Source organism: Crocodylus siamensis, chromosome 1, assembly GCF_052110815.1.
Source record: "Crocodylus siamensis isolate JL-2025a chromosome 1, ASM5211081v1, whole genome shotgun sequence".
Lineage (NCBI taxonomy): Eukaryota > Metazoa > Chordata > Crocodylia > Crocodylidae > Crocodylus > Crocodylus siamensis.
This window is the reverse complement of record NC_143395.1, coordinates 132,347,931-132,366,574: the sequence shown is the minus strand read 5'-3', so window position 1 is coordinate 132,366,574 and position 18,644 is coordinate 132,347,931. Positions and strand designations below refer to the sequence as shown.

Genomic DNA, 18,644 nt, shown 5'->3' with positions numbered 1-18,644 from the left:
ATCCCAGTTTTCTAATTTCCCAGCACACATTTTCAGGGCGCAAGGGGGACCCATGCCCCCCAGATTTGCACACGGGGCAGAGACAAGGCAGGTGCACACTGGGGGCTCATGCTCCCCTCCCTGGTGCCCTTCCCCAGGGCCTCTGCAATGCAGCATGTGCAGCCTGGTGCAGCAGGGCAGAGTGGGGCTGCTTGCCTCTGCGAGCTCCACGCTGCCCCGGCGACACTTCACCTGCATGGGCGGCAGCAGCGTGGGGTTGTGCCCCTCACTGCTGCATGCCCCTGCAGCGTGCCCCCACCCTGTCTCTGCCCTGCACACAGATCGGGGGGGGGCCCCCCACAGGTCCCCCACTGCCTGCCAGGAGTGCGAGCTGCAACCAGGAGCCAGTCCTACCCCCTCCCAGAGCAGACAGAGCATGGAGCTGGCTTCCCCCCTGCTGCCTTTCTCCTGCAGCAGCCGCTGCCTTCTGTTGGGGACAGGAGGCTGAGGACCTGGGCACCTGGCCCTGTAGCTCTGGCAGATGGGGGCCTCTCTGGCAGGGCTGCGGTCAGGCAATGAGGAGCATCAGTAGGGCTGGGGGGGGGGGGGGGGGGGGGGAAAACAGGGACACTTTAATTTTAATTACAGATTTGGGGGGGGGTTAGTCAGAGAATTTGCAATTTTTTTAATCAGGGAAAAACAGGATTCCTGCTTATAAGGGATGGACTCTCAGGTATCCCATGAGCTAAATATGACACCTACAGCAACAAGGCTGGTTGCAGATATGACTTTAAAGTAATTAAATTACTAGAGGTATGACGTGGTAGTGTAGGGGTTGGAGGAGTTCCAAAAATGGTGCCCTTAAGGCCAGTCCCAAATGACACAGTGCTGTACAAGACTCGGATCATTCTTGCTACTCTTTTCCCACTCAAGGATTGACTGTTCCCAGACCGAACAATACCTCCTATAAATTTGCCATCAAAGTTGTGGCAGGCAAGATTAAGCAAGGACAGGAGCAGTCTCTCCTGGAGCAGAGTGAGCACCAAACCTTTTCCCGGTCAAAGGCCAGGGATTACCCAAGTAACTGAAGCTTACTAGCCTTTCACAGGCAGCAACTGTGACTCGGTGACAAAGACACTGAACAAAATCAGCCCCAAGACCAAGATTATTATGTTAATATATTATTGTTTTTGAACAATAAAAAGGTTACAAATAGATGTTAAAACCGTAGAATTTGCACTTGTGCCATATGTTGTATTTAGTTTTCTGGAACTAATTATTACAGTTAACTGCAATTAATACAGTTAGAAATGGGCAGATTATATTTTTTTTAGTATTTTCAATTATTATCAGATCCTACAAGAACAAGTGCCTGAATGCACAGAACCTTAAAAAATTTCCCCAAGAAAAACAATACACTTCTTAAAACAAACAAAAACACAACCTACAAAGAGAGAAAGTTGAATGTGAACATTGATCCATACAATTCATAAGGGATTTTTTCCCGTAAGCAGGGAAGTATCTTTCCCAAGATATCAATGTTATAATCCTTCTTTGTATATATAGGTTAGATTTTGCTCCATCTTAAGAGGTAAGGCTTCTCTTCGCCCAACTATGCAGCTACTGTAGGTCTGATTACAGCACCAGTACTCAGGCAGCATAGATTTGTACATCATGTTTGGCAAGCAAGTATGCAAAGGCAAGGCTCCATCTTTTCAGTATGCTGGATATGTTAGAGGAATTAAGTGACACTTCATAAGGCTATATGCAAATTTGACTTAACCCTGAATATTCTGCAAGCCTTTTGAGCATGAAAGAAATGTGCATTATCTTGTAAATATTATTTACTTACCAGCCATAAGTTCTCTCTGGTTTGGGTATGGGATCATCAAAAAAAGAATCTCCTTCCACATCATCCTCATCCACACCTGGATCACTTTTCTCTTTGGTATTCAAGTCTTTGTTATGTACTTGCAAATCTAGCTTTGTTTCATTTGGCAGAAAGTGAATGCTACTTTTGCTCTTGGTTTCTCCTGATGAGATGCTTGTATCATTTACACTGGCTTCAGCAACCTAAAGAAAAAAAAATTGCACTTAACAGATATTTTTCTTGAGCAACTGTAATGCAGTTGTTAAGAAAGGACAAATCAGAATATACAGCATTTAGCTTCTCCATGTAATTAATTCCAAGAAAAAAGGGAAAAAGTATTTTTAACCATAACTATCATAGTTATAAATAATCTAGTCCATCATATTGCTAAGGAGAGATCATTCTTTATCTTTTCCCATTCTCTGTTGGACTTGTGCTACTAGTCAAGTCAAACCAGCCAAAATAGCATAATGCAAAACATTTACTACAATTTGATAAGATTTACTAATTTTGTATGACAGTTTTATTTGCAGTCTATAACTAGCCAGATCTTCCACATTTAAATTAATGAAGAGTACATCTTCAACTTCTGTTCCATGCCATCTTACTAAAAGCTGACTAAAAAGGAACACATCATGGGGGGGGGGGGGGCAGGGGGATGAAAAAAACAAACCACACACCAAACATGAATACAAGCCCTGACTATAGCCAAACATAAATATTATTTTCAAAAGCTGTAAGTTCCACCATTTGCTGGAACATACAATTAATAACAATATTTTTAATACTGACAATTTGGGGTGGTCTACATAAAAACAACTGTTGGTTAAACTAAAACTACTTTCAAAGTTAAGTTAGTTACACTAGTACAAACACCCTAATGTGTGTTCATGAAAACTCGCCTTGATAACAGTACTTTAATTCCAGTAACAGACTACAAACTATGTGCGGGCATTATAATTTTCTTGCTTAAAAGAAACTCAAAGAAATAAACAGCAATTTTAGCACTGCTTTAATTTTTTCATTCCTTTTTAGACCTGCTGCTTCTAAAGTTCCCATCTTCACTCTAATTTTATTTCAACTGAATCAGACTGCAGAATACCGAGCTCTAAACGCACAAAACCAGAATATTGCAGAAGTGAGATCAACCACAACTTTCCCTCCAAAACCAAAGTCAATGACTTCAAAATGTAACAGATTTCTTCCAAAACTGATATTATCAGCCTTTGCCCTCTATAATAAAGAGCAACCCACTTCAAGCCCAAGCCCTACAAACACTGAAGTCACGTTTTGTGAAAATACCTCACATGGAAGGTAGTTTTATTCTCAAGCCAGAGAGAACTCCTGAAGAACAGAAAATCTGAAATAAGCAAACAATTTCAATTTCCTTAAATGATCAAATAGTATACACTTTAGCTTTTAAATCTGTAGACAACTACACCTTACAAGATATCAAATTCAGCCATTAACTGCATGTTCACCAAAATTTCACACTAGAAGTAAACTTAACACTTGCATTTATTAAAATTAAAAAAATAACAAGCAAAGAAAAAGTTTTTTTCCTTCATGCCATAATAAAGAAAGGAAGACAGCTTGGCAATAGATTTAAGAAAATCACTCAAACTACATAACTAAAAACCAGGATGGAACCTCTCATATGTTTCTCCATTAGCCTCTCTTTCCTCAGAGTCCCAAATCACTGAATAGAAATATTGCCTGTATGTTAAAATGACACAAAACTGTAGCACACTACATTTTCCTCTTCATATTTCTATTGCTTTTTCAACAAAAGGAAAGAGGGGTATAAGCAGAAAAGGCAGGCTGAGAACTTAGGTTAATCAGAAATAACACATGTACTAAGTCAACTTAAAGTAAGGCAACTTAATTAAGTCGACTTGAGTTAAGCCACATAGAAATGTACACGTGTACAGCTCCTTGACATGGTGGTAGCCATCTTGTAAGTCAACTTAACTAATTATTGTGCTGTATTTACGTCAACTCTGCTTCACATACGTGTGTATGCTGTGACGGTTAAGCTGATTTAAAGTTAAGCTTAAATTTAAAATAAGCAGCAGGGTTCAAGGAACTTTGATCTTAAGTTCCAAATCAATTGCTAGAATTTACATCTCATTTATTTTCCATCAAACCTATGTGCTAAGGGTCAGCGTGCAAATAGCAGATACAATGGGCCTGGTCATAAATACCTGCTGCTGCTTAATGCCAAAGTACATGGCCCTGTTACAGATCTCTGGTTCTGCTATGCCAAACATACACAGACAGCCCAGCATAGATGAGAAAAATATGATCTGATGTATGATCACTTACTCTCCTTTAAGGCTTTTTGCCCAATGTAAAGCAATAGCTATTTGGTAATTTCTTTATTAAAATGCAAAATCTAGAACTCAGTTCCTAGTTAAATGGTACCCAATTACTTAGCACTAGCAAAATAAGCACTGAAATAAAGAAGTGTGTTAACTCAGACCCGATCAGAGAAAGTTGCTATCATTAGGCTAAATCTTGGAGGCATTTTGCATGTTCCACTTGGGAAAGAGTATACAAATAATGTTTTGCACAGACACCACTTTTCTTTATCTTGCATACTTTCATGAATGTCCTAAGATGCCTTTTCTAAGGTAGCGACTGACCCAGAAGCACTCCAGAAGATGGCTGGCTTGTAAATAAAAATTAACCAAATACCACTACGTGCTTTTCTTGCTTTCCCTCATAAAACAGACCACAAACGTGGGTGTCAAACACTGCACAGAACAGATTATCAGATTCAGATGATCACTGTACAAGTTAAAGAACACACTAGAAGATTGGGGAGTTGGGACAGGAAAAAGAAACCAAAAGCTGCTTTTTATATCATACGCCACTCAATAATACAGCAGCTGTGATGACTGAGATGGTCTAGTTTTCCTTGTAAGGCTTGTAATTTTGCCAAACCTTAAATCATCCAAGGTTTGAAGTATGAAGTTACTCCAATTTTATTTATTTTTTTTTATTTTGGAAAATTATATCAAAAGCAGTTCAGCCATTCCTCAGAATAAATTTTAGGGAACAATTGTATAGATTTTGCACATTATACATTCTTGCAGCAGTTTTGTTCAAAAACTCTAGTATAACAATAATTTTGGAATAGTCTCTTAAAAATTCATGGATTTTAGTTTTGATCAATTGGTAAAATTCCAACATAAGTTCTAATGGAACCTTTCTAACCATGTCAACTCAGAAGCTTTTGATTTTTCGGTTCTCTTACAGCAGTCTATGGGTCCAAGGATCTGCATTCTCCTTGGTGCACAGCAGGGATATCTAATATACAGCCAATGGGCCAGATAGGGTCTGTGAAGTCCTATGATTCAGCCAGTGGGTCTCAGGCTGACCTTATACACAGTGCAGAACTGGTATGGCATGAGGGCTGGACCTGGCACTATGGATGCTGCACACAGTACAAGGAGTTGGTCCAGGGTGAGTCAGACTGGCCCCATGCTGGCTCTAGGTTCAGTCTAGAAAGGGCCCCAGGCAGTTTGTGCATGCCACAGCTAGCATGCAGGGCTGCGCTAGCACAGTGCTGCACGCACCACAGATCCAGTGCTGGCTCCCTGTACCACATGCAGGGTGCACAGCTGGCCCAGACCCCTGCACTGTGTGCAGCATGCACCAGCCCCACTTTGGGACTTCCTCTTCATGGGAAGCTCCAAAGAGAGCCAGTGGGGTACACTCTGCATGCGGCATCCTACCAGACTGGCCCTGAGTGTTGCTTCCAGCATGCACAGATGGCCTGGGGCCTTATGTGGACTGGCCACAGAGCCTGTGCCCCAAACCCACTGGTGTTAGGATAGTTTGTCATATCTTATGTTTTAAAGTTACATCTATTTATAGAGTGGTAAAATTGGAGTATTGTTTAAAGTTTTCTTTTATATTTAGCCTTATGTAATCATTGCTTAAAGTTCTAAATAGCCTCATTGTTATCTGAAGTTTTCTGCAATATCAGCTAGCCTTGCCTCTTGCAAACAGCTTGTGACCTTGAGTTGGCTCACATACTGTTTCTTTCCTTTTCTATCATCCCAACCAACAACACACCCTTTGTTTCAGGAGAGCTGATCTTCTGAACACCTGAGTGTCCCAAATCTTGTGCTGCCTGCAAAAGATACTAAAGATCAAGTGGCAGGACAAGTAGAAGTGGTTTAGTTTCTTGGCATGACACTTAAACGGTCTAGGTTTTGCAAGCATAAAGGAGAGTTGGAAGGATGATGCTTTGTAAACCTTCAGTTTTGTGGACATTCTGATGCCTCTGCAGTCCCAGACTACCTTACATAGTTTGCCGAAGGCCACACTAGCTTTTGCTAGTCTTGCATTGACTTCATCATCAGTGTGGACAGCACAGGAAAACATGCTACCTACACAGGCAAACTTAAAGGCCAACAACTGTCAATGATCTACAACTGAGATGTATGGTTCCTGGGGTGCTGTGCCAGGTACAGGTTGAAGCCAAGATGATACTTGTTGTTCTACTAAAGTTAGACTTTGATTTAGGACACTAAGTTGTCTGTGTTTGTATTTCACGTTCCATTTAAGTATTAATTGTGCTTTAATGATCCCTAAGCTCTACCTAGTAGACAGTGGTGCTAACACTGTGCTGCACGCAGACAAGATTCTTTGGGTGAATCTGATATCTTTTATTAGACCAACTTAAAATCTAATAAATGGGTCTAATAAATCCTTAAATTAAAATTAAATTATTAAATTATTTTAATTCAACGGTTCTAACAAAGTCTAATAAATAATTAGTGGGTACACGCAGCACCCATGCAGCCAGGTCCATTCCACATGTTGCATGCAGCACAAGTCCTGGAGCAGGCATAGCAAGCACTGCACACACATGCAGGGCTGGATCAGGCACATATTCTGCATGCAGCACAGGGAGCTAGTGTGGGGTATGCACTGCATGCAGGTCTCCACTGAACTGGCCCTATACTCTAGCTCCATTGCATGGACCTGAGCCAAGCCACAGACCAGCTCAGCCACCCTCCTTCAGCCCTAATGATACCCCTACTGTACAAAATGAAATTATGCAAGAGACTGGGGAACTGGCTGTTTAAAGGTAAGCTTATTCATATGCTATCTTATTAGGCAGTCCAACCAGGAAAACTGTTGGACAAAATACATGCAACCTCCCGAGAAACTCCTGATCCATTGTTTAAAAAAAAAAATTATTTTATATATATATATATATTACACACACACACACACACACACACACACAGAGCCTTTCAGTGGTCTTTACACCTCCAATGTGTTCCATGGTAGCCATAAAATGCTCAGATAAAAGACAAATGGTAGCCTGACAAGAGGATTCTGACAATTCTCACATAGACCTGAATAATGTAAATCTCCAGGCAGATTAACACATAGGCCCATGAGGCCCTGCCAATCAGGGTCCCCGGGTTCCATTGGGAAGTGGCAGGTTTCCTCTTGCAGGCAGGCAACATTCTAGCCTACAAGGGGTCCTGCGTGCATGTGCACGGCTGCACACATGGACGTAGCCAGGAAAACAGCCAGGCAGCGTGCAGAGTAGCTCCCTGCAGATAAGGTAATGGGGGGGGGGGGGAGGAGAAGAGAGGAGGGATGTGGGTAAGCAAACGTGTGGGGGGAAGGGGAGCAGATTGAGGTCCCCATACTGAGGAAGTAGGGCAGAGCCACAGGTGGGAAGGAGCGGGGTAGTGTGGAAGAGAGGAGTGGCTCCCTGCTGTTGCATGTACCCCCAGGGGAGGCATGGGAAAGGGCATGTGCCCCGGTCCCAGATTTCATAATCATAGAAGTAGGGTCAGAAGGGACCTTACAGATCTTCAAGTCTGACCTCCTGCCAGGGCAAGAGAAAAAAAAAAAAAAAAAAATTGGGCTCAAATGATCCCAGCTAGGTAGGCATCAAGCTTCCTCTGAAAGACCCCCAGGGTAGGAGCCAGCACCACTTCCCTTGGAAGTTGGTTCCAGATCCTAGCCACCCTGACTGTGAAGTAGTTCTTACGGATGTCTAATCTAAACCTCCTCTCCAACAACTTGTGGCCGTTATTCCTTGTTATGCCAGGGGGTGCTAGGGGAAACAAGGTCTCTCCCAAACCCTTCTGGTCCCCCACCCCCCTGAGTGAGTTTATAGACAGTCACCAGGTCCCCCCTCAGCCTTCTCTTGTGAGAATTTGTGCATGAGATTAATCCGGGCTGCTCACTGTGGGCTTGGGGCTCTCTGCTCTGGTGCCTTTCCAACTTTCCCTTGGGAGACCTGTGCAGGCCATGCACTTCCTGCCCACCTGACAGCAGTAGGGGCAGTGAGTTGTGCCTCCGGCTGCCAGTCAGTCAAGAGCATATGCATGGTATGGGGCCCTTGGGGCAAAGGATGAAGAGACGTAAGCCCACAGCAGACAGACCATATCTGCCCCTGCCCTGCTCAGCTCTGCTTCGGCTATAGTGGGGGGAGGGAGGGGCAGGGAACAGGGAGGAGAGGTGGGCACATGCCATGCCACCCTCAGCCCAGCCAAGTCCATTCAGCCTCCTCCGTGGAACAGGAAAGCCCACCCTGCCCAGGCTTAGCAGCAGCGCCGAGAGGAGAAGACCTCCTCCCCTGCCGAAGTCCAGCTCCCAGGAGCTGGGGCCCAGTTTTAGGGGAGTTGTGGCCCAGAGACCATCCAGCCCTGGGTAGCCACAAAGCCTCATACTTTCCTCCCACCACCAGCCCTGCTGGGAAGGCTCAGACAGCTGCCCCTTGGCACCTTTGTGTGTGCTCCAGGGTGGGGGTAAATAATGCTTAAATTAGAGTAGCTCTGAGAGCAGCTCTAACTGAAATGCTACACAGTGTCTCATGTATTGGCATCCCTGAGCTTAAAAATGGTGGTGGCAGCACTTAAACTAAATCTCATTTGATGAGCTCTAGTTCAAGCACACCTGCCACCATGTTTAAACATTGGGATGCTGATAATGTGCTGCAGGCAGCTGTTGGACCATGCCCCCCCCCAAAAAGGAGGTTTATGTCAGTAGTTTAAAATTATTTGCATTATTACTAAATAATCGGTACACCCCTAATAAACATGGCCTGTATTTGTATTGAAGTAGTTTACCATAGTGTAGGTACAAGGTACATTTTTAATATAGAAGTCAAACAAAAAAAAAAAAAAAATCTACATGACCACTAAACTAAAACATTATTCCTTTTGTATTATTATACGTTTATGGCAATTTTCCTAGGGCAGTTTTATAGAGTTTTGTGCCTGGCAAAACTGAGTAGTTAATTTCAATATTGCATGTTGGGCTTTATTTATTAATGCACACTGTAAACATTATAATGCATTTATTTATTAATGCTTTTTGATGCATTCATGTTTATAATGGGATGTAGGAGGCCTCCAACTTTCTGTTTGCCCAGGGCCCCAGTAAATCTTAATCCACCACTGTCTAAATCAGGGGCATCAAATTGGTTTGGCTCCCAGAGCCATATCTTGACTTACAGGGGTTCTCAGGGGCCACATTTGGACCCACCTTCAGCAGCAAGGTAAGCAGTTTCAGGGAGGCACCAGGGTTAAAACCTTAACGTGTTCCTTGCCACCAACATCATCCCCAGCAAAGCTCCATATCCCAATTTCAGCAGCAGGCTCTACCCACAAATTCCCAGCTCCTAAGAATCAAACAACAAACAGCTCCATGGGCTGGATCCAACCCATAGACCATATATTTGACACTCCTTACCTAAACTACATGCAGTCCCATTTCTAGAAAATTACACTTTTTTTTTTAAAATGCCAAATAAGTCAAGTCTAATATTCCTGGGCCTTGAGAATCATAGGAGTTTAGAATACAACACAACACTGAACAAGATGGGTGCCCCGCATCATTAGATTCCATGTAAGAAATGCGTAAGTTTTCCATATACATTTTCCAGGCCTAATTTTTGGAGTGTTGTCTTGATTTCATCCCCCTCCCACTGCTATAGCAGGGAAAGCAGTAGCTAGGGTAGGGGAGGGAAGGGGGAGGATCACATAGCCCCCTTGCCCTCTGCCCCTCCCCCCTTCTCTCTGCAGCCTTCCTGCTCTACCCCACTTACTGCCAGGCCCCGTTCAGTCTCTGTTCCTTCCCCAAGCCAAGCACAATGTAGAAGCAAGCTATATGGAAGGGGCAGGGAGAGGGAGGAGAAGGCAGGGAAGCAAAGGGGCAAAGAGAAGGGCAGAAACTGCAGAGGGGAACAGGAGGCTGTTGTTAGCCCAACTCTGGCCTCAACCCCGACAGCTGCAACTTCAGTACAAGTATTCCAAAAAACACACTTCTAAGCACCACTTTTGCACCTACTTATATCATGCACAGTTTGTATTATGTATTAGTCCAGAGATAAAAAATCTCAGGATTTACCATTTAGTTAATCAGGCTCGGCCCCAGTAGAGCCAAACATATTTCAAGCCATGGTGACCCCACAGCTCAGCACTGCTTAGTATGTGTGAGTATTCTAGATACCCTCCACAAAGGATCCACATGCTAATTAGCCCCACGCTCACAGGCTGCAACAAGAGCACCTGGTTCCAATCATGGGACCTCCCAAAAAATTATATGCAGATGAGGCACAGGGCTGCCTGGTTCATCTCCACCCCACAGAGAAGCCACGCTAATCACATGACATGCAGAGAAGGGGAAAGCAGAGCTACTCAGCTACACAGAAGTTTGATGATGTCTACTAGACATTTAAAAGATGGTAAAGAAACAGGAAACTTTGGAAGTGGGAAAGAAAAGGCACAGCTCAGCTGTGGGAGTAGTGAGGAAGTCCAAGTGTACTCAATGCAGTGGCTCACAATGACTTGAAAGAGTTAGTACTGAGGGGGAGTAAGCACAATGGGCACCATCTTTTTCAGATAAACTGCACTAATCTATCTTTGTAGTAGGCTCCTATCAACATTTCAGGCCTTTTCAGTTATCAAATGTTACATTTTATTCTTAGGGGAGGGTGTCTAAGCTGGCTTGGGCCCTTCTGGTACAGGCCCAGTGCCAGGTTCCTGCAGAGGGAACACCTGCCCCCTCCCCCCACACACACACACACCAAGAGGTTCCCATCAGCATGTCTGGCATTAGAGGAGGGTGTTAGAGCTTTCTCCAGCCTCCGAGTGCTGCCCTGTGCTCATTCCCTCCTGGGGGAGCAACTGCCCTTCTTTTTGGTTTTGTTATTTTAAAGGCCACACAAAAACAGTTTCCATCAGTATGTTTGATCAATATAGACCATGTATTATGGGTACGCTTAGCATGGACTGCATTCCCTTAACTTCATTAGTTGGTTTCCATGACTGAGACCATACTGCTTCTAGTACCAATTTGATGATAGCCAATACATTTAAAAGGGGTGGTTTGCTGCATGTGAATAAGAGGAGCTTTCCCCCTCCCCCATGTTGATTATGGGGGGGGGGGGACAAAACAAACAAACAAAACTACCATATTTTATTGAATAAGATGTGTAAGTGTAGCCAAAGGAATTGGTAATTCCTACAGTAATTCTTTACATGCTTCCTGTACCTCATTTTTCCCCTACTTCCTCCTCAGAAACATCTCAAAACATGTCAGAAGATATACTTTTATTCACAGCCCACATTCATGAAGAAACATCTCTGAAGGAACTTAAATGGATTTCCAATATTCCTCTTGAAATTAAATTATGGAGCTAATCTTCCCCATACTGACACCGCTATTCCAGAATACCTGTTAGTGGGGAATTTCAACATGCAACTGAAAACTTCATTGTTTTACAATTATTTGAGGTAGAGATGAGAAGATATCTAGTAGGCATGGCTTTAGCATGCATATTTATTTTAATCCTGACCAGCTTTCCCCCCCCACAAATTAACTATCCTAAAGATTTGACATATTAAAATTTGAAACTGAGAATGATATGCAAGAAGGGCAAGGTATATAGTGGTATTTTATTCTAAAACACATTTGTGTTCTTTCATCCTATAAAGAATGCTATACATGATCCATTTCTCTTTATATTGATAACCGTGATAGATACCTTATAACTAGCCCCAAGAATTTCAGTGAAGTCTAATACTTCACTTCCTAGAACACCACAGCAGAATTTGTCTATCACTTCAGGCAAAATATTGCATATTGCATTAACCTATGAGGAATCATGAGAAAACAGCCATAAAGACATTCTTAACAGGTCTCAAGTGGTTCAATTAAAATAAATAAATAAAAAAAATTATAAAATTTTCTACTTATCCATTGTCACCCAGTTATTCCTTTTCACATTGCATACAAGGAATCTTTAAAGGAGAGGGTAATGGATTCACAGATTAGTTTGTGGAAAGTGTACAAATTAATATATTTAGAAAAAGCCCTGGGAAATTCAAAGCTAAAGTTATACTCTTGGCTCTTATCCCCAACTACATTAGTTAACAATTAAATGACCAAGACCAACATGAATATCCTCATCTTTTAGTAATGATTTCAGCACGCTCTTTTAAACATTTACAATAATTTATGTATGGTGCCTTAAGGTGTTATTTCTATGGCTACATAGTATAGCACTAGTTATAATTTTAGTGTATGCATCAAGTCCACTGTACGGCTTTTTTTTTTTAAGTTTTAGTATAAGCTTTTTTCCTAAAAGAAAAACACCTAAGTGCCTTCTCTTGGGCATTTTACCTGCTCACCAGCCTTGTCCAAGCACTTTTCCTGCTTACGAAGTCCTTTATACCTTGGTATCTGAACATAAGAATGAAATAACAGCACAAAAAGAAATGAAAAACAATTTGAGCAGTTTAAGCTACTCCAGTTTCTATTTATATAGCATGATAATTTAAAACAGCAAAACAAGGCAGCTAAGCCTCTCTTCTTCTAAAGCTATACTCTTCCCCTGACTTGTTGGAAAATTTCAAGAATATTTGAATTCTTCTACCCACGGACAGTTATTGATGTTAAATAGAATCTGTCAGGTAACAGTCGATATAGCGCTAGTTTCTAGGAGCAGAAAGTTTCCACCGCTGCAGATGATTCCTGGAGAGGGAGCAGTACAGTCTGCAACTGTACTCTCCCCCTTGTTCCTTACACCATCCCAAAACCAGGGTGATCTGTCTGGGGAAAGCATAGGGAGCAGCAGCTGATCCAGCCTTCCTGTTCCTAGGAGAACTAAAGCAGTAGGGAAAAACCCCTCCCTGCTCTTTACACAAGAGTTCCCTGGTATAAGAAGCGGGCATGTGGAACTGCTTCTTCCACTTGGCTCCTAGCACCAAAACCATGAAAAGCGTACAAGGATTCACTCTCCTGTGAGAAACTCCCTCAGAAGCACCTTCTACTGGGTTGGAGTTGAGCCATTTTCTTGCCCCAGAATCACCATTTATGGTCCTGGAGAAATAGTGTGAATGTGTATATGCTTGTTGTATTTGTATTGGGAGAATCGCCACTTTCCTAGTAAAAACAACACTTGAACATGGCCAGGGGAGCTAGAGTAAAGAATGCAATTCTTCTTAATGGAGGAACTTGAGGCTTTTTAACTTAATAATATACAAAAGGTATACAACATGAACTGTCAGCTGAGCCTAGCATTCAAACCAGCAAAAATTGTCATTTAATTTCCATTTATTATGGATGTAATATGTTAATTTGCACAAAGTTATCAATAGTGTCTGAATATACAACTAGAGAGATGAACGTTAAAGCCACTCCAGTTATTCCAAAATAGCACCGGCCAACACAACAGTCATCATTTAAGGTTGGGAAAAAAAAAAAAGACAAAAAACCGCCCCAAAACATATTTAGAACAAGCTACAGAAACAATAAAACAAAACAAGAAACACAAAAGAGGAGACAGGCTGCTCTTTTAAGATTTTGGATGCATAAGTATATACCTACAGATAGTTTTATAAGTATTTTTTTCTATAAGCTGTTCCAAGTAATGGAGCTTTCACCATATCCTATAGGAGATTATGCCAAAGTTTAAACTAGTGGAAGGTGATCTTTTTCGCAGGTGTGCTACAAGGTAGAGCCCTACCCCATCCCCTGTCCAATCTGCTGCTCTGCTCTTTCCTCCTTGAGGAACTGCTGCTGTTCTCCCTGCCTGCTGCATACCAAAGAAGCAGTGCATGTCACTTGTGGCATGTGTGCCATAGAGTGCCCCTCCTCCCAATTTAAAAGAAGTTAATTTTTGGAAATTCATCTCAGAATGTTTTTAACCCTTACTCTGAGGCTATGCGGAGACATGCATTTGTAGCACTGCAAGTACTGCAGCACTTTGTGGCACTACAAAAAATACACACAAAAAAACCCCACAGTGCTGGGGGGCAAAAAAAACCTCACAGCCCCCTGGCTAGAAACGTACCAAATAGCTGAAAAGATAATGGCCCTCCAAACAAGGGAATGCTTTTGCTCCCGACACCCAAAGACAGCCTGCTTTCTCCCTTACTAGGGAAAGGAGATCATTGGGCAGGCTGCCAGCCTGTGGAGAAAGTCAGCAACACATTGCGATAGCTTGCTGCCTCAGCATGCCATGACAGAGCTACAGCCAGTGAGCAGACTGGAGCAGCAGCAGGCACTGTGGCAGCTTACCAGCCTCCACAGGAGGATAGTGAGGAGTACTTGCTGCTGCCCCATGGATAGGACCAGCAGTGTACTCTGACATGTTGCCCAGCTGTATATGCAAGCAGCCCCCAGTCCTGGCTGGTCTGCAGTTGGTCCCCAGTAGCCATCATATGGCTTACCATATTTTTGCTCCCCCTTGAGGTGGAAAGGGGAAAGAGTAGAGCACTACAGGGATGCAAGAGACCCCCCCTTTAGAACTACATGCAACTGTATAGATATTACATGCAATGCTACAAAATTTAGCACAGCAGAAGACTCCATTTGACACAAGACTTTTTTTCAGCTTTGAACTTGATTCTGTATTTAGTTAATTAGCCAAATTTATCAGGTACAGATTCAGGGCTTACTGGTAAGCAATTCTCCAAATCACCCATGATCTTTTAATAAAAATTCAAATCGGCTACCCTCCAACTGTGATATACCACTGCTAAAACTTTTGGACAAGAAGAATCACTGGAATGAGGAATCAAAAGTCTCATATCTGGTAAAGACTTTTTTTTTCAGACCAGTTAAAAGTAAATGCAACTAGGGCATATACAATGAAATGTCTTAAGACTGAAATGCAAAAAAAAAAAAAAAAAAAAAAAAAAAAAAAAGGTTAAAGTACACTAACTTTGAGAAATTAAGACTCTTTACTTACAAATAATTATGAAGTTCTCTTCTACTTTGTTTTAGGTATTTTAAATGGAGACCAAACATTATGCTAGAGAAGTTGAATAGAATTAAATAATACTTGTTAGCTGGCCAAAAGTATTAATAATACCTTCAGATACTACAGAAGTGAGAACATTATTATTAGTTTACTAGGTAACCACACACTGTAAAACAAAACTGACACTTTACTAATGTTCCTCTAGCTTTCATGCAAATCAATTGCTACTTGTCATAGGCCAGAGGTTTCCCAAAACCTCTTCTTATTGCATACCCCCTTCCAGATTTACCAGCTGCCCATGTGCCTTCACCAGCATACATTTTATATTTTAACCCTTTAAATTATTATAATTTATAAATTATTATAATGGCAAGGTTCTTTGAGTAGATGTGATAACTTTTATTAGACCAATTGAGTAGTTGAAAAGTTCTACTTCCCCCACCACATCTACTCAAAGAACCTTGCCTGCCTATGTCCTTAAACCAAACAAATACAAATACAACCAAAAACCCAGCAATTATTATAATGAAAATTAAACAACTTTTCCTGCGTACCCCTCCTCGGGTACATGTACCACAGTTTGGGAACCCCTGCCCTAGGCTGATGCTTTTAAGTTTTGTTGTAATGTGTATAGGAATAGCTGAACACCTAACTGAAGGCACTTAAATGGGGCTGAGTAACTGGGGAATCTAACTTCAACTCCTGAAAACAATACTCTACGATAAATGAGTATTTTGTTGCTTTAAAAGGATCATACTTGCTACAACTTGCTTTGCTAGGATGATGTTTGGTCTAAGTACCGCATTAATTACAAATGTTACACAACAGCTAAAAAGTTCATCAATTTGCTTTTGTTTTCTGTTACACAGAACAGCCAGGAAACACTCAGTAATGCAGTTTGTCAACTTTCATCTTTTGACCTTTTAAAATGGGTCCATTTATTACAATTAAATTCTAAACAAGAAGAAAGGATGCAACAAAACCAGGCAACAGAAAAAAAAAACAAACAAACACATACACAGCTTTAAGTGAAACAGCTATTTAATTGGGACATAACTCAAATTGCCCCAGTTATGCAACATCTACTATAATAGTTCTCTTTTTCTACCAGGCTATACTGCTTTTCCTATTCTGCCATATTGCTTTTTTAACCTCCACTGCCTTTTAAAAAAAAAAAAAAAAAAAATCACAAGATGTTTTAACATTCAGTTTTATTATCACATGAAAGACTAATCTGATTTCTGTTGCTCTCAATAACAGTATTTAAAGAAAAGATGATGTATGTGATCCAGCAGCTTTGAATGTAGTAACACAGATAGGAAAGAACAGCAAGCAAAGTATGAAACTACTGCTGCAATACAAACACTGTACACATTCAACTCCTGATGCACATTCCAATTTGGAGAACTGGAATAAAAGGAGAGAAACGAAACCAATCTAGAACTAAAATCAAGAACAACAATCATCTTAAAATGAAGAAAGGATAGCTAGAGCTGGATTAACATAGACAAGAGTATTTTTATCTTCTTTAAACAACTGCACAGGGTCTTATGCAAGTTACTCAAATCAGTGTATGCCTCATGATATAGTACCGCTACCTGCAGCATATCAACCCTTCCCATTTATGCTTAATACATTGCGACATCTATCTCTACCCCCAAAAGGGATATGTGTAACAGCACACTGAAGTTCTTACCAAAAAACCCTTTACAACAACAGTTCCCCAAACTGTGGGCCACGACCCCAAATGAGGTTACAACAAAATCAGCAGATGGGGTCATGCTGAGGGGAAAAAAGTTTGGGAAGAACTGCCTTACAACATCCTGTTACCAAAAAAGCAAACAAAAACACAAAAAACAAACACCACATTTGTCGAAAGTTTAAGTGCAACAATTAACTTGCATACGTAGTAATGAAGTTTTAGCTTTAAAATTTAAAAACATGGATCACAAAGCGCTGCAATTTCCACACACTACAAACTGATGATAACGAGATAATTCCCTTTCACAGCACACCCATATGTATATATGCATTAATGTATCTATTCATATTTGTATATGCATGTACTGACTTGACAACTACTTTCCATTTAAGACTATAAAATTAAAAGAAATGGTTAAATGTTTTAACCCGTTACTGCCGACATGCTTAATATGGTTCTTCCATTTAGATCTGGATAAAGGAAGGAGAGTCCTTTAAACCAGCTGAAAAAAAATGGCTGACAAATTCTTGATAAATACCTGCCAACACTTCTGCAATAAACCATCTTTTTAAAACAGAAAAGTCCTTTCTAGTTTATTTTAACACATATTGGCATATTATTTTAGCCAGCGATTTCTTCTGTGTAGCAAACTTACCTTACTCGGTATTGTATGAGCATTTGATCTCTCATCAGGTGATTTTGGTGGCGAGCGCACAATATCAGACAGAACTGGAGCCACCTAAAAAAAAAAATCAAGATTTCCCAAAGAAATAATGTATTTAAGATTTTGTAAGAATGTATCATGCTACAGTTCAGCATAGGAGGGTATAAAAAAAAACACCAAACACAACACAATTCTCCCTACTTCCATTTCTTCCAAATTGTAGCAATAAGTTCCCATTTTCAGAAATCCGTAACTATTTTGAAGTCAAATTCTCTCAGATTTTATTTATAAATAAGTATTTAAACTAAGGTTGTCAAAACTATTAAAAAAAATTGTGATTAGTTGTGCAATTAAAAAAAAATTAGTGGCAATTAATCACAATTTTACATCACACAGCTAAAAACTCAAAATTATGCACAGAAAAACTCAAAAGTTATGCAGGCACTTTGTATGGTTATGGTTAGGGTGTGCGTGTGTGTGTAGGAGTTTGGAGCCCAGGGGTTAGGGGGTCCCCACATGCCCTGACAGGATGCAGGGTACTGTGGGTCAAGAGTGAGGAGAGGCAGCAGGGCTGGGGAGTGAGGGCCAGAACATGGGCATATCACTGCCACACCCAATCATATTATTCCCCCGCCCCTAAAAGGTGTCCTTTTTAAGACAAAATGTGGTAACCCTACAGAATGCAGCCCAGTGGCTTGTAAAGCAGCACCCGGGAAGTAAGACTATGGAGGGGAATGGGAAAAAAGAAGGAAGGGGCAAGGGGTGCAAATCAAGGCCCCAGAAAGGAGGAAGGGAGTGGGGCAAGGACGGGCCATGGGACAGAGCTGTGGGCAGTTTGTCTGGGGGGAAGGAAGGAGGCATGGCTCCCTGCCACTACACACTTCCATAGGGGAGGCATGTGCTCCCCAGATTTGGGATTTGCGAGTGGGGCAAAGGCAGACTGCCCTCCATGGCCTGGAGCTCTGCACTCTGCTGCCTTTGCCTCGAGAGCCGCACAACACCAATTTGGTCTCCTGCTGCTGGGTGGGCAGGGGACATGCAGCCAGTTTATGGCTCCCAGGGCAAAGACAGCAGGGCACAGAGCCCCATGCCTTCCCCAAGGGTGCACAGAGGCATGGAGTTGCGCTTCTAGATGAGCCACCCACAGCTCCGTCCCACAACTCGCCCCAGCCCC

General features: G+C 41.8%; 1 protein-coding gene across 2 annotated transcripts in view; it reads right to left on the bottom strand.

The window, feature by feature from the left end:
• Positions 1 to 18,644, bottom strand: part of CEP43 (centrosomal protein 43) — a 43,108-nt gene that overhangs the window by 10,975 nt on the left and 13,489 nt on the right. The window contains exons 6-8 of one of the 2 annotated variants that reach the window (XM_090042891.1): positions 17,462 to 17,545; positions 12,521 to 12,580; positions 1,832 to 2,052 (exon numbers count right to left, since the gene is read on the bottom strand). In XM_090042891.1, the coding sequence (XP_089899017.1) occupies positions 1,832 to 2,052; positions 12,521 to 12,580; positions 17,462 to 17,545 (365 nt within the window). The remainder of the gene's footprint in view (positions 1 to 1,831; positions 2,053 to 12,520; positions 12,581 to 17,461; positions 17,546 to 18,644) is intronic. The other variant, XM_090042883.1, reaches the window with a different exon arrangement.